Here is a 24,185-nt window from a genome sequence, read left to right as displayed (position 1 = left end):
AATTCAAACATAAGTGGGATTATACAATCAAAAGGGATGAAATATAAACATGTAAGATCAATGTTTGTTAGAGAAGTAATACAATTGTAAGTTTTATGTGATATCCTAGGCATAAAACAATTTTCTAAAACATAGTAACAGTTAAAACGTATGGAGAAGCATATTGTCCTCTGCCTTTGTGTGTGTGTGTGTATGTGTGTGTGTGTGTGTGTGTGTCTTTTGTCCAACTTAGAGGGGGAAAAATAATCTTAGAAATCCCTGGGGAATTAAGACTGATCTACATCACAGATATATACTAAGTTCTCAAAAGATTAAAATCATGTGGATATACAAAATTACATTTTAACATAAAAGATAGGATAAAGCTTAATCGGTGGTTTTAGAGAAAAGCATTACCCCAACCTAAAAGTTACACAGGCACTAATGCGGAAGAAATATAGCTCAGCTAGAATGTTTTATGACTACAGATCTATATTTAGATCTATCAAAAGAGACACTATTGTTGGAGAACTTTGTAACTTGACTTGTGTGTTCTACGATTATTAAAGCGCTTCTGTTAGAAATAAAACCATGATAATGTTGTCATTTCATAATCGTATTTCCTCCATATACATAGTATTTCTTCACTATAAAACAGTACTAGAGAATCTCTAGCAGTTTTAGTGCTTTACAATTCATAGATACACATTTGCTAGGGCCACTCAAGTGTATAATCCGACATATACGTAAATCTGCACAGATGATGACTGGAAGAAATGAGAGAAAAAGAATCAGCACTTTCCAGATACATAGATAAGAATATTTATATAATATCTCATAATACAATCTGGTAAAATAATACTGACAGAAAATGTTTTATGTTAGGTAAATCTAAATGTTTCTAAAATTTGATGTTGTAATCTACCTAAAGAAAACAATAGTATAAAATTCACAACTGAAATTCATAAATGCTACATCCCAAGTGGGGAGAAACACCCCATGTGGAACATAAGTTAATATAACTCAAATTACATCAGTTTTAGGAAGCTATTCTCAAATTTACAGTATAGAATGAGTATAAGGAATACATTGTTAGCATGTTTGCAATAAAACCAAAAAACTATTGGCTAACAAAAGTAAAATCCTAGGTGATCTCCACTGGGATTACACAGTGTTATTAGGAAGTATGATCTAGTTACAAAGAAACGAGCAACTGAGTCTATAGCTATTTTCCAACTAAAGATAAAAATGAAAAACACATTATTGGTAGGGTGAGACCCATGATAATTCTGTGTTTGAAACTGGTAGTATTCAGGACTTTGCTTCTAAGGCCTGTCATCTTGGATCCTATTTTCAAGGAATTCAATCTGATGTTAAAAGACATGTTATAACTTGGATTTCAGACTTTAGTGCTTCAGAAATATGTTTATATACTTCATAATATAATTATAGGTACCTTAAGACAGATAAGGCAAATGGTAGCAATATATTGGAAATATAATTGAAAAATGCAGTTGTCCAGAAGCACTTGTGGGGATGATGTCTCTGAAAAGCTGCTCAAAGCTCTAGAGTTTGAAGTAAAATTTTTGATGTTGTCACTCTCAATCTATTGAATGGCTGACAGACAATCAAACCCGTCTGGCTGGCTGGCAGCTCATTTTGCTGGCAGGTGGCAAACAATTAGACACACCAATTTGTGCCTCCTGATGACATTAAAGCATGAAACTAAGTTGTATGCAGGGCCTAGTGATTTGTGTGAAAGCATTTCAAAAATAATACTCTTTGCCGTGGCAACTCATTTCAGACTGCCACCTCCCATTATGGCTTTGAGCAGTGAAGACGACAGACTTGAGTTACGTGCAGTGCAAGGCCGCTTCTGTTCAATCCGTCATCAGCGCCCCCTGAGACCTCAATCCCCTCCTTTCATCAATATCACCTCATCATTTACATTTGATAGTACTTGAGCTACTGCATATATTAACTACACTAGAGACCCTTTTCCTAAAAAGAATTGAAATATGCTTTGTGTGCCTCGATTTCATTTCTACTTATGCAATTTAGAATAATGATTCCACTCCCATTGCACTTTGCACAAATGCTACCAAGAACAAATGGAAAGTTCTATTTTTTTAAAGCCATACTCACAAAAGTGTAATAAATTCTGAGTAGCTGAGAATATTGGCACTCAAGTGATAGCTCGGTTAAGTTTTAATGAAAAAACTGTTCTAACAATAATCCAAATTAAAACAAAAATATTTAAATTAATTTTTATTTCATTGGATTCTCTTATGCAAATCACAATAATTCTCTGTACTTACTGTTTTGTATTTTAAGAAAATTTAAATATATAATTTAAAAGCGGAACACAAAATTTTTATAACCCTAAATTAAGTTATAACAATTTTATAGATGTATACAATTACAGATACTTACATGCATACGTTTACATATACTCATAAACACACATACACTATATAACCTGGGAACATAAACTAAATAGGCAAAATAGAGGATATCAATATGAAATGGCATAAGGAACATCCAAGGAACTATATGAATGAACATCTAAATATAATATTAACATAAACCATTAAAAAATATTTCCTATATTTTATAGCCCCCCTTTTTTAGTTTACTAAAAATTCTGACACTCAACACACTTTATCTTGTATGACAATTTTTCTTGCAAACATTTCATCTCCATTTACTATTCTGTAATTTCAATGTAGACAACACTGTCTTTACCCATCTTTATATGTGTCATGATGACTAATGCTATTTACATTTTCATAGTAAATTTTCAAGAAATATCTATACAACAGTGGTTAAAATGTTTAAAGGTAAAGTTTACGTTATATTTATATATGAGAAAGATAATTTGTCTTAACTGCAAATGGCTTTACTGCCACACCTCTGCCCCCTAAACACCAAAAAATTACTATCTCAAATTTGGACAAAGCACTTTGGCTATTTTGGAAAAAGTGATACATAAGAGGTATTATATTTTGACTATATATTTATTTCTGACATTCCAGTGTAAGAAACATTTGATTTCCTAACTTGATCTTTTCTAAAACAAAAAACAATTGTTTACCAATCATCTCACACACATATATAGATTTGGGGGGGGAGGAGTGTTTTTAACATCAAAAACAATTTAATTCAGATGGTAAACACATTCTTTAGTTTATATGCTGATATGTAAATATGCATCAGTCCCAGTATCAAATTTAAATACTATTCTTAGTAATTATGATCATTCTAAAATATTTTTCTAATACTGCATGAGTTATTAAATAGTAGGATAAATTACATCAACAAATTCTTTGGTTCTAAATGTTTTATCCTGCTTGTGAACTATCATTTTAATGGCATATATAGTGGAACAGAAAAAAAAATTCGTTGTTCCCAACTAAAAATCCCTTGTATGATTGAATGTAGATATATGGGCCATGTTACATTTATCCTGAAAATTACATAACGAAGGTGATAATGAACATTTTAAATTTTTTCCATATACTTGCATTTAAAACTCAAATTTGAATTTTATTACTTGAAGCTATTTAATCTCCAATAATTATTACAGTTTTCAATACTGTATATTGAATTTGAATTGAATTGAATTGAATTCAATACTGTATATTGAATTGAAATAAAGGAATTTCAGAGCCAGATTAGACCTTGGAGAGATATTGCGTATCCCTTCCACCTTTTATCTATGAAACAATTAAGTCCAAAAAGATAAAATCACTTCCTCAATACAGTGTAGTCACTTGATGATGGAATCAGAATCTGGATTTCCCTATTTGCAATTAAAAAAAAATTTTTTTAATATTTATTTATTTTTGAGAGAGACAGAGTGTGAGCAGGGGAGGGGCAGAGAGAGACAGGGAGACACAGAATCAATCAGAAGCAGGCTCCAGGACCCTAGCTGTCAGCATAGAGCTGGACATGGGGCGTGAACCCATGACCTGAGCCAAAGTCGGATGTTTAACCCAGTGAGCCACCCAGGCACCCCTCCCTATTTGTAATTTAATGCGCTGTCCTGCATATCATATTAAAACTCCTTTTTAGAGATGTATTATTAAATGCCTTACTATGTATGAGATCAATCTGGTTGGCCTATCGCTTTGATATTCTTTACAGTCAGAATTCACATTACTAAATATAAGGCTTTCAAGATCGTCCTAATAGTTTTCAATTAATAAAGTCCTTATTTAGAATTCCTTCCTTATTTAGAATCCTGTGAATAATCAGTTAAGTACCTACCTGTCAAAGGAATGAAACTGCATAGGAAGAATAGCTTGCGCTTCTCTCTTCAATGCTGGATCTGGATATGGGATAGGTTCAGGGCCACATTCTGCAATTTCGACTGGGGCAGCCACAAGACTTTTCAGTATTTCCTTGACATTGATGCCTTTGGTTTGACTAATGCTAGATATGGATGGTGCAGGTTTCAACAGTTCACTGGGGTTCTCCGTTAAGCTTTCCTGTGATTTTTTCACTTCTGATGACAAAGTGGATAACAGCTCACTCATGGCATCAGGGCCTGCGCCGGGCTCTAATTCTGCCCCATTCAGGATGCTAGCCACTTGCTCCTCTCCGATTCCCGAATCTGTATGTGGAATAGAACTTTCTAGCTGAATATCTTCACCAGGGGTTGGTGTTTCTTTTTCCTTTATAGTGTCTGGAAATGTAGCAGGTGTTTCTGTAATAAAAGAAACTGGTTTAAACAAAAAGCTTCACAAGCGAAAATCCAGCATATTTAATAAAATATTCTCACATATTAGAATAAAGAATATAAAGCCTGTGAGAGGCAAAAAATCTGCTAAATGGAGGTGCATAACAACTACTGGATTAAAACATATCATCCATGTACACCTGTCATTTTGTTCAAGAAGCATAGCAGAACCCTGTTTCTTTTATAAGCCACTTGGCATTTCAAAATTGATTTCTTTAAAAGCACGGAGAAATAGTACCCACAACAATTTCTTATAGCAGCTTATAAATAATATGAAATTCCCCTCCAGCCTTTCAGTGTTAGCTACCAATGAGATGAGACATTCTTATACTTCCCTAATGTTATTTTTAAAAATATGAAGTCATTGTATACCTTTTTGGCACTTCAATAACCAATAATATAATATCTAACTGAAATATTTAAACCAATTGAAGATATTATTTTTAAATTATATTTAAAATCACACACATATTATACCAAAATTCTGAAGTCAATAGCAAAAAGTATGCCAAATAATAATTTCAAAAGGATAAATACTTTAGTAAGAAAATAATGCTCCTCAAGAATTTAGCCTATATGTGCCTTTAAGAACAATTATTTTGGAATACTCATATTCATTTTTTGTGAATAAATATAAATTTCAGTTTATGAAAACTACAGCAGATAAAATACATACAGGTGTGAAATACATATATGATATTACCAATTAAAATAGAAAACCATCTTTAAAATATTAAATGCCTATCAAATGTCATTATGCAAATGTTAATATAATGGAGTTCCACATATAATAAAATGTTATTAAATTCTACATGGTGACCTTGAAAAATTGATATAATCTAGGTATAATAGGAATAATAGGTCTTAATAAAGTCATGTTGAATAAGAAAATAAGATACATAGGTAAATTATTTGCAGTTCCCATATAAAGTAGATACTTAGTAAATTGTTGGCTACTTGTATTACTCAGACTTATATTTATAAGTTTATTCATTGTAAAATAAGAAGGGCAGACTATTTCTAAGATCTCTTCAAAATGAACATCTGTAAATTCTATAAAACTGCCCTTAGAGTTTTGTTGTTTTGGTTGTTTCTGTGTTTTGAAAGATTATTTAAAAACAGAAAATCAGGAGAATGCCCAACAGGGAACAGGCTATTTTGATTTCAATAAGACATTTCACAAAATCTTTGGTGAAGTCTCTTGTAAAAACACACAGAAATGTTTTGATGATATTACTTTTTGGGTGGGATCCTAATTTGTTCAATGAGAAAACATGCTAAAGGATAAAATACAATGTGAAGGGATTTCTCTGGTAACAGGGCTTAATTCTTAGACTCTACTTTTGCTAATTTCTTAAATGTAGATTAATATCATGACATCCACATTTACTGAGATGAATTTTTTGATTTTTCCAGATTTCAGAATAATTTTGTCAAGTTTTCAAAAGAAAGAAAATGCCTTTTTTATTCAAATTATATTAGATATGTACATTACTTTATAAATATAACATCTTCATATTATTCAACTTAATACATAATATTAATTTAAATTGCCTAAAAATGTACATCTCTCACATTTCAGTGTTTTATTGTAGTTTCCCTCATATTTATTAAATAGGTTTATTTGTTTGGTCAAAGGAGTCCGAATTTAAAGAAGAAAAGATTAATCAGTCGAACATGACAATAATATTCAAACACTGAATGACCAACATGAAAAACAGTGTAGACCTACTCTTTTTTGTTACAAGACTAAAAATTTAAGATAACTACATGAAAGTTTTGAGAAGAAATATAATTTTAATAATACTATTGGCAAAGCACTGGAGAAGGAAAAGGTAAGAAGGAAGGTTAGAGTTTGGCATCTTTTTTTAATAAAACTCTGTGACAGAAAATTAAGACTTAAATCAGAATAATAGCATTGAGAATAAGAAAGAAGGGAAAGAACAAAGATGCTTCTGCAATACGTAGTTTAAGAAAAAGAAGAATGGAGAATGTCACTAAGTGAGGAAGGAAGCAAAGGATTAGCAAGTTCGTTCAGAAATTTAATAAATATTGAAATCAATTGAATACAGAATCTCTGAAATATTTATACCCATTAGGTAAAAAGAGATATAGCCATATATTTTGGGATTACTCAAACTAAAATGATAATTGAAACTTTAAAACTTCATGAAAAAAACCTAGGAATAAAAAATGAGAAAACAACTGCTAAGGAAGTTACTATTAGATGTACTACTGAATTTATTTAATTCACATTTGCATCTATAGATTATATATTTGGCAGTGAAAACAATTGTGGCAGAAAAATCAGAAAATTAAATAGTAGTAGTGAAGTCTCTATGGCAACAGGACAGAAAATGTAAATGCAGAAACAAAATAACAACTCTAACATTAACAATAAATCACAGTGGCATGGTTACCAGCATGAGCTTCTTCCAGAATTTAATTCTCAAAAGGCAGATAGTCAAGTCTAGTTCTTAGTTTGAATTTACCTACTTTATAGGTTTAGCTTAGAGTCTGAGTTTATCATAATGTGATGTCTCAGTACCTTTATTTATGGTGTGTTTTATATTAAGAGCTACACAAAAATGTAAACTTCTCAAGTTATATGAACTTGAAATACAAGCATTTTGCTACAAACAAAATATGTAAGTAGATAAAGTCTTAGACTTCATGTCTACAAGATATCATTTAAAAGATTTTTCCACCAACTATGCAATTTTTGCCTTTCTGTTGAACTGACTCTCAAGGAACAATGAAAATCTATAACTCACTAAATAGATATTTGGTACTCAAATATAAATGTTGACCTCTCCATTACAAAACACAGTTAAGTTTACTAAAACTGAATATTGAGAGGTGCCTGGGTGGCTCAGTCAGTTGAGCATCCAACTTCAGCTCAGGTCATGATCTCAGGGTTTGTGGGTTCAAGTCCTGCATCCAGCTTGCTGATGTCAGCATGGAGCCCACTTCAGATCCTCTGTCACCCTCTCTTTCTGCCCCTCCCCCACTTGAGATCTCTCCCTTAAAGATAAGTAAACATTTAAAAAATTGAATATTTAAATATTTTCAAATGACTCACCAAAATATTTACACAGTAATAATTTTTTTACTGTGTCTGATAAACTAATGATTTAAAAATGAAGAGTAATTTTGATATTTCAATAAGAATTCCATTAAAATAAATAAACTGTATAAAGCATACTTTGTCATCAAATTATGTAGCATAAACGCTAATGGAAAATTTTATAATAGTAAGTGCAAATAAAAAACAGATTAGTAGTGAAAAAGCCTATTTTAATTTCCAATTATGCATTAACATCTTTTACAGAGCATGCTCTTAGTTGATAACATCAACTTCTACTTAGATAGCTTATGCATTTCCAGAATGCTTCTCTGGGAAACCAAAGTACTTTGAGGATTTAACCCAAGTGACTTCAGTAGGATGTTAAGCATGAACAACAGAGAAAGTACAAAAGATTGCATCTTCGCCGGTTAGATCAATGACAGTAGACTTGTAATTTTTCAATTATTCTTTATCAGTCTCTGCAGCAAGAGGCCACGTTAGTACACCAAACAAGAAATATGATTGGCCTGAGTGTTCTTAACCTTATCTGAAATGGGTGGTTGGATGCCAGATGCCTCTTTTACTTACTGTTTTCCATTGAACCTAATGAATTTTAGGAAACATATAGGGTTAACTTCAGCAAATGACATGATTTCTAATATGGGGACCTCAATTATCACATTCTTTTCTCCAAAAATTTCATTTTAGAGCGATTTATAAAGTGTTTCAATATGTCTTCCCTATTAGGTTATTCAAATGGCTATTTTCCAAACTACTTAAATAAAGAAACAACATGAGAGGCACATGGGTGACTTAGTTAAGTGTCCAACTCTTGGTTTCAACTCAGGTCATCATCTGTTTTGTGAGTTTGAGCCCCATGTCCCGGCCCTGGGCTGACAGTACAGAGCCTGCTTGGGATTCTCATTCTCTCTCTCTCTCTCTTTCCTTTCTCTCTATCCCTTCCCTCCTCCCCTGCTAACACTCTCTGTCTAAAATAAATCAACTTAAAAAAAGAGAAATAACATGAAAGGAAGACACAGCTCCTGTTAGTGTAGCACTAAAAATTATATTAACATTGTTTGCTCAAAGCAAACTAAATCACATTAGAGTAATTTAACATAAAACATAAAAAACTGCCTATAACTACGTTGTACATTTTGTTCATATTAAATCCCAAAATGCCAAGTTATGCAAAAATTAACCTAAACTCCAAGGAAGAAAAAGGCCAGCTATATACAAAAAGATTTAAAAATCATTATTATTCATTTTACTGCAAGGCATTAAGTAATTTTTGCAATTCTTTATATGTGATTCAATTTTTGGTTTGTTACACTAATCGTATAAGAATACAACTTTAAGAATCCATATTACCCATATGAATGAATATACCCATAACAGACAAAATTATAGTTCCGAAGAAACAATTAGGAGCCAGGAAGATACTTCTAACTGATGTTTTGACAGTGATGTTTTGATCTGTTTGAGTTTATCTTACTTGGAGTGCATTAAGCTCTTTGTATGTGCATACTACTGATTTTCATCAAATTTGGAAAATTTTCAGGCCATTATTTCTTTAAAAATTTTTTCTTCCTATTTCTGTCTCCTCCCCTCTCCCCTAAGACTCCCACTATTTGTATGTTGCTTCACTTGATGGTGTCTCACAGGTATCTGAGGCTCTCCAACCTTTCTTCATTCTGCTCCTCATTCTGTTCCTCAGAGTGAGAGAATAGAAATTGTCCTGTCTTCAAGTATGCTGATTCTTTCCTCTGCCAACCTAAATCTTCTGCTGAACCCCTCTAATGAATTTTTATTTTAGTTATTACAATTTACAACTTAAGATTTGCTATTTATTTCTTTCCTATAATATTTATTGATGTCTTCCTTTGGTGAGACATCACCTTCATACTTCTAATTCTTTAGAAAACTGTTCCTTTAATTGCATATGTATAATAGCTGGTTTAAAAGATTTGTCTAATCAGCCCAACATCAAGGCTTCCTCAAAGGCAATTCTATGGACTGCTTTTTTCCCCTGTGTATTTGCCATACTTTCCTTTTTCTTTACAAGTTTCAAAAATTTTTTTGTTGAAAACTGAATCTGTTCAATAATTTAATGTGGAAATCTTGAAAATAAGACCCTTCCTATAGGGATCACTGTTCTGTTTGTTGACTTGTCTGAACAGATTTCATAAAATCTATATTCTATATTTCTGTTCAGTTAGCTTAGTGATCTGGCAATGATTAGACAGAGAGTGCCTTAAATATATTGCACCAGTATGTCTTCTGCTCTTTGCCAGAAGCTTTGGGTGTGTGGTAGGGCATGCTTCCAACAATTCTATTTTAAACTCTCCCTTGGTCTTCATTTCTTGCTTGCACAGAGCCTTCAAGGTTAGCCAGAGGTGAGTGACTGGGGCCTTCTCAGGTCTTTCCTGGACCTGAATATAGGCCCCAGAGTAAGAATATCTCATTTTCAGGACTTCCTTTTAAGCTTTTTGGTAAGGTTCTTATTTTCCCAACTAGTACTGCCACCTCGAGCACTTGCTATATTACAAAAAAAAAAAAAAAAAAAAATGCTGCTGATTATTTCAAAAACTATCTAGGGCTTTTCTCATTGAGCAAGCTCTAATCAGGTTAAATAGTGACAAGCTCATCGGAGCTTTACCAGGGAGCTGCCAGATAGTATAGTGCTCCAGGACGGGACTTCCTGAAAACTCCCAACATAACTAGCCTCCTTCCAGTGCTACTAGGCTGCTGGTTTTCACAGCTACCACAGTTGTCTGGATGTTCATTTTCAAGGCTATCACAGAGCTGACAAAAACTGGAGGGCAACAGGGCAAGATAAATCACCAAAAAGCTCACTATTCCCATAAAAATTTTGGAGTTTTTCTTCAATTAGCACTCTCTGAATTGGTGCAAGCCTTCGATTACTTTCCAGAGAAGTGGAACACATGATTTTGACAATTGTTCCCAGTGTTCTCTTTGCTTTTTGGAGGAGCAGTTCTTTGGACGTCCTTACTCCACTCTTTCAGAAGTACTACTTCTAAGTGATGTTTACAATTCCAATTTGCACATTGTAAATAAATAATCAATTATACTCATATACATATATTTTCCTTTTCCTTTCCCTACTTTGTGTCTGTACTTTTAACTCTTTCCTTTTCAAAGGAAAAAAAAACACCTCTTTCCTATTAAAATACATCATGCATTTCCATAGTGTTACGGAGGCAACCATTGGCACTAATAATAAATGCCAACATATATGCCAAGAACGTCTTCAGCTGCAGAAAAACAGAAACAACCAAATATAGTGTAATTCTGCTAATATCTATCAGATAAGCCACATTTGCAACTTATACATGATTAAGAGTTCAGGCTTTGAAATTAAGTCTGTTTGCCTTTCAGTGAAGACTTATTTACCCCTTATTAGCTTTGTGATATCTGAGGAACCATTTAAGCTTTCTCAGTTTCATTCTTTTATCTGTAAAATTGGCATAATGATAGTACATACATTATAAAGTACACATTATATATTATATTGTTGTGATGACTAAAGAACATAATTTATGAATAGCACCAGGAATGGAGTAAACTTACCATAAATTTTTGTACCTTGCTGCTGCCATTATTGATTTTACTGTTAATGATCATTACCATCATCATCACCATATCCCAAAAGAAAATATAGAGCCAAGCCATCTATCAGTTATTCTCTTTATGCATCTTCAACTTCTTTATTTATTTTGAGAGAGACAAAGTGGGGGGGAAGGGTAGAGGCAGAGAGAAGAGAGAGAGAATCCCAAGCAGGCTCTCTGTTGACCCCTGTTGGGCTCCATGCAGGGCTCAATCCCACGAAGTGTTGAGTTCAATACATAAGGTGAAATCAAGAGTTGGATGCTGAACCGACTGAGCCACCCAGGTGCCCTTCATCTTCAACTTCTGTCCACCTTTCCTAGCTCTGGCCTCTCTATTTGCAGACCAATATCTCTTAACCTAAGAGAACAACTTCTCAACCCATATCCCCTTATATTTCTAGCCCTTAAGCTGCTTTGGTTATTTCTCCCTCCTTTCTGAAGGGAGTATGTCATAATTGAAAGATCATGGTAATGCCATCAAACTGATCAAAGTTCCAATTCTGCCTCTACAACCTACTAGCTTTCCATGTTGTCTTGGAAAAAAATAATTTTGCTTTCAGAATTGCAGGGGTTTCACTTGAAAAACATAGATCTTAAGTAGGCCATAAGGATTAAGAAACTTGTCAGTCTGTCATCTTTACTCTCCTTCCTTGATTCAGCTTTCCAAAGACTTAGAAGATTTCCACAGACATCTCAAAATTAATACATCTAGATATATTTTTCCTTCCCCACGTTAGGGAAGTTTTCAGCCATTACTTCTTCAAATAAGATTTCGTTCTCTCTTCTCCTTCTGGAATACCTATAATGTAAATGTTAGTGTGTTTTGATGTCCACTAAGAACCTCAAACTATCTTCACTTTTTTTTTTTTTTAACTATCTTCACTTTTAATTTTTTTTTAAGTTTTACTTATTTATGAGAGATAGAGACAGCACAAGTGGGGAAGTGGCAGAGAGAGAGAGAGAGAGACAGAATCCAAAGCAGGCTCCAGGCTCTGAGCTGTCAGCACAGAGTGCAACACAGGGCTTGAACTCAAAAACCATGAGATTATGACCTGAGCCAAAGTCGCACACTTAACTGACTGAGCCACCCAGGTGCCCTGTTCACTGTTTTTGTTTTGTTTTGTTTGTTTTTGTTTTTTAATGTTTTGCTGTTCAGATTCTATTAGTTCTATTACTTTCTCTTTGAGTTGACTTTTCTTTTGCTTCATCTAATCTGTTGAACCAATCTAATTTTTCACTTATTTTTTTCTTCAGCTCTATAACTTCTAATTGGTTTTTCTTCATTTTTCCCATCTGTTTGTTGAAGTTCTTACTGTGTTCACACATTCTTCTTCCCAGTTCAATGAGCATCTTTATAACCATTATTTTTAACTCTTTATCAGGTAAATTAACTTATCTGTATTTCATTGTTTCTGAGGTTTAACTTTTTCTTTCATTTGGAACATATTCCTCTGTTTTTTTTTTTCATTTTGCTTGCCTCTCTGTCTTGGTTTCTATGCATTAGATGAAACAATCACCTCTCCCAGGCTTGAAAGAGTGGGCTCCTATAGGAGATATCTTGCCATTCCACTCAAAGAGCCCTGGCTCTCTGTAGTCTCTCAAACCTCAGCACTTGTCCAAGCAGCCTATTATATTTTAATAGCTCCCAGGGGTTGAGATGGGCTTAGACCTGCCAGTATCCCTAACAGGAGGACCCAGATTCAGGTTAATTAGATGACAGACTCTCAGGCAGCAGCTCTTTAAAGTATGCAAATCTATATGGTCCTTTGGAACCAACAGTGTAAGCCCCACTGGCCATGAGAGCCAGATTATCTGGCAGCATCCGCTGGGTGGCAATTATAAAAACCAGGGACTGGGATGAGTGCACACGCTTTTTTTCTGGGAGATACTAGCATGCTGAAGCAAGGGAGAGGGAAAGCATCAAGGTGGCATCCACAGCCTACATTCCTTGGGATAAACTCCATAGGCCACTAGATACATGCCGAAGGCCAAGCTCCAGGATAAGTAAGCCAAAAGGTCTCAAGAGGTCTCCTTCACAGAAAGACTGGAGGGTGTGCCTCAGTTTGCTGTCTGTGTAGTACCCGGGGTAGCAGCCTGCCAAGAACTGTCTCTCAGACTGGTAGAGTCCTGTGGGACCCAGGAATGAAAGTTCCCTATCCACAAGAGCTGGGTGATCAAGGGGCTTCCCTGGGTGCACTGCAAAAAACTAGGGCACCAGAGACTGGAAATGATTACAGTCAGCCCCTAGATGCATGTTTAATTAGAAGCCTGTTCCTCAGGGCGTAGTCATGATGATTAGCTAATAAGCCTTCTTAGAAAGACAGAGTCCCTGGGTCTGCTGCCTCTAGATGTACCCTGTGGGTGGTAGTTGTTTTAGAACTTTGTCCCCATTGGTTACAACCCTGTTAGACTCACAAGGGTAAGTTGCCAGAGTCAGGCAATATACAGTTGCTCCCTGGCAGCAAATTGTAAAAATTGGGATGCCAGACTGAGGCATAGGCTCCTTCCTGGGTGACACAGATTATTACAGTTCCATAACACCAAGAACACAAGCTCCTCCGGCCTTCAGAATCAGGTGGTCAAGGGGTTTCCCTTGGGAGGCAGCCATAAAAATCAGGCCACCAGACACATGTAAACTAAACTCTCCAATCAAAAGATGTAGAGGGACTGAATAACAAACAAACGAAATCCAAAAAACAGGACCAATCATATCTGCTGCCTGCTAGAGACTACCTTTAGATGTCAGGACATGCAGAGAATAAAAGTGAAGGGATGGAAAAAGATATTCCATACCAAAAGAAAGGTGAAGTAGCTATACTTTATATAGCTATATATATATATACACACACACACACACACACATATATATAGCTATATATATATATATATACACACATATATATACGTATATATACGTATATATACAAAAAATAATAAAGACTGTAATAAGAAACAAAGATGGCAGTTACATGAGGTCAATTCAACAAAAGGATAGACATTCGTAAACATGCATCCAACATAGTAACATCTAAATATAAAAAGCAAATATTAACAGACCTAAAGAAGAAATAGACAGCAAGATAATCACAGAAGGAGATTTTAATACTCACTTACATTAATGGGTAGATTATCCAGACAGAAAATTGATAAGGAAACATCAGCCTTAAACACTACATTAGACCAGATGCCTACCTCAAGAAAGAAGAAAAGTCTCAAATAAACAACCTAACTTTATACCTCAAGCTGTAAAAAAGGTGTAGAAAAAGAAGAATAAACAAAGCCCAAGTTAGCAGAAAAAAAGAAATAATGAAGATTGGAGCAGAAATAAATAAAATAGTGAAAAGACTATACAGAAAAATCAATGAAACTAAAAGCTAGTTCTTTGAAAAGTAAAGAAAACTGACAAACCTTTAGCTAGTCTTATTAAGGAAAAAAAGAGAGAGTACTCAAATAAATAAAATCACAAATGCTAAAGAGGAGCTGTTACAACTGACATCACAGAAAGACAAAGGATCATAGACTACTACAAATAATATTATGCCAACAAATTAGGCAGCCTGGAGGAAGAGGACAAATTCTTATAATGTACAATCTACCAAGACTAAATTATGAAGAGCTCTATAATCTGAATAGACTACCAACAAACAAAAGTCCAGTACCAGATGGCTTCACCAAGATTAACGGAAGAATTAGCAACAATCCTTCTCAAACTCTTCCAAAAAACAGAAGAGGAGGGAGCTCTTCCAAACTCATTTTACTGAGGCCAGCATTACCCTGATACTGAAACCAAACAAGAGAAGAAAATTATAGGTTGATATTCCTACCAAACATAAATACAAAAACCCTCAACAAAACATTAGCAAATAAAATTCAACAATACATTAAAAGGATCATATACCATGATCAAGTGGAATTTATTTCAGGGATACAAGGATGGTTCCACATCTGCAAATCAGTCAATGTGATAAACCACTTTAATAAAAAGAAAGGTGAAAATCACACGATCATCTCAATAGATGCAGGGAAAGCATCTGACAAAATTTAGCATCCATTTGTATAAAAGCTCTCAACAAAGTGAGTATAGAGGCTTCCACATTATAGAGACCATATATGACAATCCTGTAGCTACCATCATCAATGGTGAAAAGCTAAAAGCTTTCCTCCTAAGATCAGGAATAGGATAAAGATGCCCATTCTCATCACTATTCATCAGAGTATTGGAAGTCCTAGCCTGAATAATTAGGCAAGAAAAAGACATAAAAGGCATCCAAATTGGAAAGGAAGAAGTAACACAGATGACATATTGTATATAGAAAATCCTAAAGGCTCCATCAAAAATTCATAGAATAGGGGCGCCTGGGTGGCTCAGTTGGTTACGCGCCCAACTTCGGCTCAGGTCATGGTCTCAAGGGTTCGTGGGTTTGGGCGCCACGCCGGGCTGTGTGCTGACAGCACGGATCCTGGAGCTTGCTTCAGATTCTGTGTCTCCCTCTTTCTCTGCCTCTTCCCCACTCATGCTCTGTCTCTGTCTCAAAAATAAATATAAACATCAAAAAAAAGTAAAAATAAAGTAAACTGAAAGGTTAAATTAGAGGATGAAAGAAAAGAAAGAGGAGAGGGAGGCTTTTGTTGGTACCTTTACTAATGCTGAAAACAGACATTTATTTCAGAGTTGATGTTTTTAAGAAATATTTGCTAGGAATACAGGGCATGATTTTTACCTGTAAATAAATGAAAGATATATTATGCAACATCAGTATACAATAAATATTCTATGAATATTATAATGAAAGTGCATTAAGATTACTTATAAAATAAATTATAATGCATCCACATAATGGATTACAATGGATACATTAACAATGACTCCAAAAGCAAGAGAAAATAACAAATTTATAACACTGAAACCCTTTGTTGTTTGAAATGAATGTAACAACTTATTTAATAAATATTAACTTTATTTCCAAACATACAATAAATAAAAACTAAGTCATAAAATATTTGTATATAAATTATTGGCATATCCTTACTTGTTTCCATAATAATTCTAAAAGTAAAATTACCAGCTTAAGGGTTATAAACATTTTTGTGCTGTGTAAAGTGCACGTATTTGCATTTTAACCCTTCAGAATTTTGCCAAATTTGCAAATTATGCCAAATTTGAAAATTTTTGTTAATATTTTTGTTAATATATTTTTGATTATTAGATTTAAATTGTTCTTATCTGTAGTGTAATTTAATTTTCTTTTGTTAACTGATGTTTTCTATATGTTTCCCTTAGTGTGATACATTCTTTTAGTTGATCTATAAAAGCTTTTTAATCATTAAAGTTATTAACTTTTATCATATAAAATTGTCCTGTTTGTATTTGATTTAAATTTTGTCAACATTTTCGACATGCAGATATACAAAACTTTTATTTAGTCATATCTTTTACTTTGAATTTCAGTTTCTGATGTTATAATTTAAGACACGTTTTTTTATACAAATATTAACTTTAATTTTCTTTAATTATTTTCAGTTTCATTTTTACCTTTAAATTTAGTGCATGTGAAGTTTATCTGGCATAATAAATGAGATAAGGATATAAATTAATTTTTTTCAAATAGTTGCCAATTTGGTAACCTCAATACCATTTGCCAAATGATATTTCTTTTTCTATTTGATTAGGAAAGTTGTATTTATAATATATGATACTATATGCAATATATTTATACCATAAGAAACATTCATACAAATTCCAGCATATTTATAGATCATTCATGCCATATGCCTGTTCTTTTACCAGTACTACATTATCTTAACTATTTTGTTTCTGGTGTTAATTCTTTCCCTAATAATGAACTGTTAGAGGAAAACTAATATATTTATTTATAAGTTCACCTAAATATTAAATTTATTCTTATTAATCCTATAGTGAAATGAGTAATATAAAGCTTCTTAATCTTCTAGGCCAAGTTATCAATAAAAGTTTTTTGCCTCTGTTTTTAGCATGCTTAATCATGATATACATTTTATGGCTATCATCAATATCAAAATTTTAAAAAACTGTTTAGCTTTCTCACTGGCTTACTCATCTACTAAACAAAAACTTACTCTATATTTACTTCCAAGTGCCATGCTATGTGTCAGGAACTACTCTCTTGAAGTACACATTCCAATAAACAACTAAACAAAGAAATAAATTGTGTAAGTGCAAAAAGGGAAATAAAGAGGATGTAGTAGTAGAGAACAGGTTGGTCACGGGGAGGAAACTATTCAGGTACAGCAGTCAGGTACGGCATCAATGAGGGGGGCATGTTTAGGGAGACACCTGACGGATGAACACGCACCAAGGATGCAAAAAATGTGGAAAAGACAGAGCCAAACACCAGAACCAAAATACAAAGATACAAAAATACAAAGAGTCAGGAAAATGGTTATAATTATTAAGGAATGAAAAGACAGTTTGATTACAGCAGTATAGTGAGAAAATGGAAGAATAACATGAGATAAACTTGGAAAGATAATCAGCAGTCATATTACTATCCAAAGCCTGTATTTTTACCCTAAATGCCACCAGAAAATTTTAAGTGAAAAGAAAAAAAAAAAGAAAAAGAAAGCAAGAAACAGTACCATTTACATTTTAAAACAAATTGCAGCAAAATTGTAAAAACAGAATAAAGATCAGTAAGAGATGAAGAAACTACTTTAGAGACAATTGTAGAATCCACGTAAATTAGAACTAAAGCAGTGGTCCACTACAAGTTAAAACATTTTAACTTTGTCTCTTAAATTATAGGATGCCTTTAAAATTTTTAGAAAGAAAAACTGCTTTATTATACTTCCTATATATTAGAAAATATTTATTATAGGAATGTATACTAAATATAAATTACATTTCATTACTTTATTATATACATTAGTGTTATTTTTTTATTGTCATCAGTAATAGACCAAATGACTACAGAAGTCCAATGAAGAAACCATGGCAATGCTCCAAAAAGGGGTAAGACTTTGAACTAAGGGAATATCAAAGATTGAAAAAAAAGAGGGGGGCCAGAAAGAGCTAGTTCAGAATATTTTAAAAGGCTCAATAATGAGCTGAAAGAAGAAAGTGAAGTGTGTTGGAGTTGAAGAGTAGTCCAGATCAGTACTTCTCAAACTATCTGTGAAAATTTACCTTTTTTTAAAACCATCATTGACATTTGAAAATGAATTAAAAATAACTTTAAAAATTAAGTACACAAAATAAAAGCTCAAATGTTTTTATTATTTGACTCCATAGACAAAATATGAACTTCAATTTAATCAGAACAAAGATAACATTGGGAAAAAGAAAATAATAAACTGTCCATGTTGTTCACTGAAAGTGTATGTATAGGTGATCGATACAAATAAATGTTATTATACTTGTGACTTTTTTCCATCACACATCATAAACAAATGAAAAAGTTTTAAGTAAAAGAGTGATTCCCCAAAAGAGATGCCTACTATATAAATATGTTTTATATAAATAGTGGGAATATAAATATTTAAAGTTGATAATGTGACACTGAGCTTTTGCTTGTTAATTTATCTAATCCAAGCTGAACTGGCAATAATGGGAATTATTCATGGGAATAACACACAGCTACCCTGTTTTTGTTTTATTTTAATATCACACAGAGTACAGAAAGTAGTGTCACAAAGGTATATTCATGGAATGAAAAGTCAGAGAGCTCAGGATACTCATCTTAAACTTTCATCCAAAATGAAACTAGAAATGCTATTTTTTCAAAATATCCTCTCAATTCTCATCAATGCCCACCCAATTCCAGTAACTTATCTTGTGTTATAATCAATAATAAATTATATTTCAATAAAAGAAATGGATCCCAGTTCCATGAGTCTCTTATGTACAAATCTTTTTCTGGTGGAAAATTAAAAACACAAAATATTCTATCATATACATAATGTGTTAGGAGATAGATTTTCAAGGATGAGCAAAATCAAGATCATCCTTGAAGATTAAGATACTTTCATTGATAATCATATTAAATAATAATTATTAAATAATTAAAAATGTCATAAAACTGTATACTTCCAAGATTCTAACTTTTTGCCCTTTGATCTTTTCTCTACTTAAAAAAACATATTGCGGGGCGCCTGGGTGGCTCAGTCGGTTAAGCGCCCGACTTCGGCTCAGGTCATGATCTCACGGTCCGTGAGTTCAAGCCCCGCGTCGGGCTCTGGGCTGACAGCTCAGAGCCTGGAGCCCGCTTCGGATTCTGTGTCTCCCTCTCTCTCTGCCCCTCCCCGGTTCATGCTCTGTCTCTCTCTGTCTCAAAAATAAATAAACGTTAAAAAAAAAAAAATTAAAAAAAAAAAAAAACATATTGCAATCATCCCCCATTTGTAAGTACTGAACTCCTTAAAAATGTTTTACAGGTCTGACAATGCAGCCAGTCCTACTAGTCTTTTAAGAGTGGACTCAGGCTGCTTTCTTATCCTGTAAAAACACCAAGAGTTGAATTTGTAGTTCCAACATCATCAATAGAACTTTTCCTTTTAATATGCATTGTACCACAGCATTCAATAACAGTTACTTATGATCAGCTTCCATATTATCACATAGTGAAGAAAACAGCAAATTTATCACATCAGTCTTAAAATTATTCAAAATTTTATTATGCTGCTAAGAACACTGTGCCATTCAACTAATATTGTTTTCACAAGAAAGTATCCTTGATAAAGAAAACTGTGCATTGATATTCTGATGTAGGCTCTTAATGTGGATAACTATTCCAGAATAGCCTCCAGTCACTACATCTAAACCTTTGTAAATACATTTCTATACAAAACAAACTCCAGACTTTTAATCTAATCTAACTTAATCTAATTCTTCTTAGTTCATAGCTAGATGTTTGTAAGCAATAAAGATGAAAAGAAAGAATTTTTCCTTTATTTCATCATGATGTTCAAAGGTTGCACATTTATAAAAATAATTCTGTGCATTCATCATGTTGTAACAAAAAATTCTTCACTGCTTTATTTGTTCTACAAGTTGGTCTTCCATATTATTAGACAATGTATAGTATATATTGAACTATGGTATCATCTGGAGCTCGAGGTCCTCTTTAAACTCACTCAAGTTACTGGCAGAATTCAGTTCTTTGTTGCTGTAGGCTCAAGTCCCCCACTTACTTGCTGACTGTCAGCCAGGTAGTGCTCCTAAGGTCCTACAAAGTGATCTCAGGTCTTTGAACTGTAGTCACCCTCATCTCGGCAATAAAGGACTTCCCTCAAGTCAAATCGCTCTTAAACTGAGTCGTTCTGACTTCCTTTTCTGTCTTTATGGGGCTCATGTCATTAGGTCAGGACTACATGGATAATCGCTGTCTGTTAAAAACAATTGTGCTATGTAATACAACATGGTCACAGGAACAAAATGCATCATATTCACCGTCCCAGGAATTATGCATGGAATTACGCATGGGAAAATCTTGGGTGGGGCAGGGAGCCGAATTTGGTTTACCACAGTTCTTGGTTCTGCAGAGAGTAATCCCATGTTAATGTTACCCAGAGACATCACATCAGCTATTTTATTTTTTACCTTTAAAACTTCCAACTTCTTCTTTAAAAAAATCTTCTATTTTTTCTCATGACATTCACTATTCCTTTTAGACTGACAAACATCTTGAACATACTTACAACACCTGTTTGAATGTTTTTATCTGCTTATTCTGCCATCTCTGCCCTTTCTGAATTTGTTTCTATGGAATGATTTTTTTTTCTCTTGCTTATGTATTATATTTTCCTGCTTCTTTACATGTTTAAAATTTTTTATGGAATGCTTAACATTGAATTTTATGTTGTTTGCTGAAGAATTATTTTTTATTTCTTCAAAGAAAAGTGGAACTTTGTTCTGATAGAAAGCTAAGTAACTTCTAGATCAATTTGATGCTTTTAAGTCTTGTTTTTCAGCTTTTTTTTTCTTTTGAGACTAGAGTAGCCTTCATTTTAGGGCTAATTAGTCCCACTACTAAGGTATGACTTTCTGCATACTCCAGACAATGGCACCACCGTGAATATTATTATATATATAGTTAAGTATCCTTAATTTGCAGATGATATTTTAAAGAAATGTGATGAAATACAAATACACAAATTATATTTTGCTCCCAATAGCCAAATATAAACACAACATATCATATCTCCATGAAACCTGAGGTGTATACTTATTTGTAAACAATTACATTATGGATATTTATTGTATAACAATTAATGAAACACGAATACCCAAACAGGTCAGGAGATGAGGTCAGTATTACCTTTGTAAAATGAGTGGGCAAAGCTCTGCTCAGGAATTAACTTGGCAAGGAATCCATGGTTCAAACTTGGATGAGGGATAGATGGTATGACCACAACTGTAGAGAAAATCATGGAATCAAATTTGAGCCAGCATGTAACAACCTGCAACATGGTCCACTGGAGATCCATGACAACTCTGAATTACTGCAACATGCAAACAGTACTAGAAATAAAGACTGCATCTCTGGGGGAAGGAAAGAGGTTACATATTAAGAGAAAGGAGAAATCATACACTTGTTAAGTAGAGCAATTTTGGCAACATACAGAAAGACACACACACACACACACAAAATCAGAACTGGAAGACTGACTAAAATATTGCTTGTTTTATACATATAAAGCTGACATGGATGCATTAAAAATGAAGAAAAAATTGGTTAACATAATGTCTTAGTGTTTTAAATGGTCAAAAGACATAAAATGGAATGGTAGGATAATGTTTAATTTGAAGAATAAAGTTAAAAGTATACTGCAATGAAATAGTGTCATGTTTATGTATTCAAAGTAAATTTAGCATGCAAAAATAAAGTATAATAGCTAAAACATAATCCATATTTCCACAATGTCAAGGTAAAAGGAGATATGATATGCTCATGGAAAACAAGATGCAGAGATTTGACCACTAATTTCTACTCACTTTGTAAAATATCCACTTTCTTTATATATCATACGCATTTATTTAGGAAAGACAATCTCAACTACAAATTAATCCAGTGGTACATGAAATAACCACTAGGTTACTAAGGATACACTGCAAACAACCAAGAAACAACCTTGATATAAACACAGGGCTGGAAATGCAATTGACAGAAGGCACCCCATGATATTAAAATGTTAGTTTACCATTTTTAAGCAGAGTAGGCAAAGCTGATAATGCAAGAACTCCCACACCATAAGCATCTTTGCCAAATAATAAAGACAATATGACCCAAGATGGTTCCTTGTTGTCTGTAAGTCTTTGATTTTAGTTGAAACAACTTTGGTATAAAGTTTAGAATATATGTTTGCTTACTATGAATTTCTGATAAAAATTTATATCCTTAAGTAACTATACACAGCAAAAGAAATAGAGAGAGAGAGAGAGAGAGAGAAGCTATCTTTAAATTTGGTTCTAAAGATTTAAATTTTGGCTTATTCAAGGTCTTTATAAGGATCTCCTACTTTCATGTTCATAATAGTTAAAAAGTAATACATTAAAAATATATCAGTTATATGCACATCAAGTAGTAAATGGTTTGTATTAATAGGTGGAAAACACTAAAACCAAACTGCACTGGCAAAATGAGAATCAGTTAATATCATGGAAATCCACACATTTTTGCAGAATTAAGGAAAATGAAATTGGCATTTATATACCACCTACTTACAAATGTGTGATGGGATTTTATAAGTAGGACTAGTTTATATCTGGAAGTAAAAATGAAACAAAAAGAGATAAATGATGATAAAAATTCAAATAATTAAAAAAAAATAGTACCTGTACTTGTTGGCGAATTTATTTCTTGTCTGATGTTTCTACCTGGTTGGCTTCCAGTTCTTGTAGTCTCTCGCTGGGGTTCTAATATGTCACGGTACTTGGAAACCATCAGAACCGAAATGAAGTAAACAACAGCTAGAGCTAAGAACTGTGCCTGCTTGCTATCATCCTGTGTGAAAGGAAAAGGCAGTTCTGACATTCAATTTTTTAAAAATTATTAGAGTGTAAGAAACTACTCCTATTTTGTTTTCTTTATGGAGGCAAAATATGACATTTAATTTTTATTAAAACTTCTAAACATATATTATTATGTAATTAGTATCATTTAAGTATAAATACAAAACTCCAGGAATATATCATCTGACTTATAGGTTGAAATTTAATTTTAAAAAATAAGAATTTTAAAATTTTGCTTAATATGCCACAAAACTTTACTATCCATTACTTCTATAACAGAGTATGTACATTTATAAAATATACAGAAAGTATAAAGTTAGAAAGAATAATATCTGGATAAAAATCAACAGTTCCAAATGTTATAACTTAAAAAAAAATGAATAAAATAAATTATAATTGAGATGCATGTACAATCCTGCCTTAGGAGAGTATATGAGTACAAAACAGGGGAAATATAAACAATGGAGGAACAGAAAATGTGGACTTATACCAGCTCCATATGAGTTAGAAGTATGATATGGCAGCTTAAGAAAAGCTAATGCAACCTTTGACTGCATAAATAAACTTTAAAAAAGTGACAATCCCACTATTTTGCACTAGAAAAAAATGACTTCTAAAAAACTGCCAATATTTGAGGCTCTGAACTTCAAAAACTCAATGACAAAATGGGAGTTTTTAAAGAGGACTGCAACAAATTGGTAAAAGGTCAGAAAACAATGGGTCAAGTTAAGATACATAGACAATAGATTTAAAAAAGCAGACTGCAGTCTAGTAGAGAAGATA

The 24,185-nt window shown here is 33.2% G+C and overlaps 1 protein-coding gene across 1 annotated transcript in view; it reads right to left on the bottom strand.

Annotated features, from left to right (window-relative positions):
* NBEA (neurobeachin) overlaps positions 1-24,185 on the bottom strand; it is a 694,460-nt gene that overhangs the window by 430,889 nt on the left and 239,386 nt on the right. The window contains 3 exon segments of the mRNA XM_030309029.1: positions 4,249-4,687; positions 21,709-21,804; positions 23,226-23,394. Of these exon segments, the coding sequence (XP_030164889.1) occupies positions 4,249-4,687; positions 21,709-21,804; positions 23,226-23,394 (704 nt within the window).

This window comes from Lynx canadensis, chromosome A1, assembly GCF_007474595.2.
Source record: "Lynx canadensis isolate LIC74 chromosome A1, mLynCan4.pri.v2, whole genome shotgun sequence".
Classification (NCBI taxonomy): Eukaryota; Metazoa; Chordata; class Mammalia; order Carnivora; family Felidae; genus Lynx; species Lynx canadensis.
The sequence above is the reverse complement of the archived record's forward strand: the minus strand, read 5'-3'. Positions and strand labels throughout refer to the sequence as shown.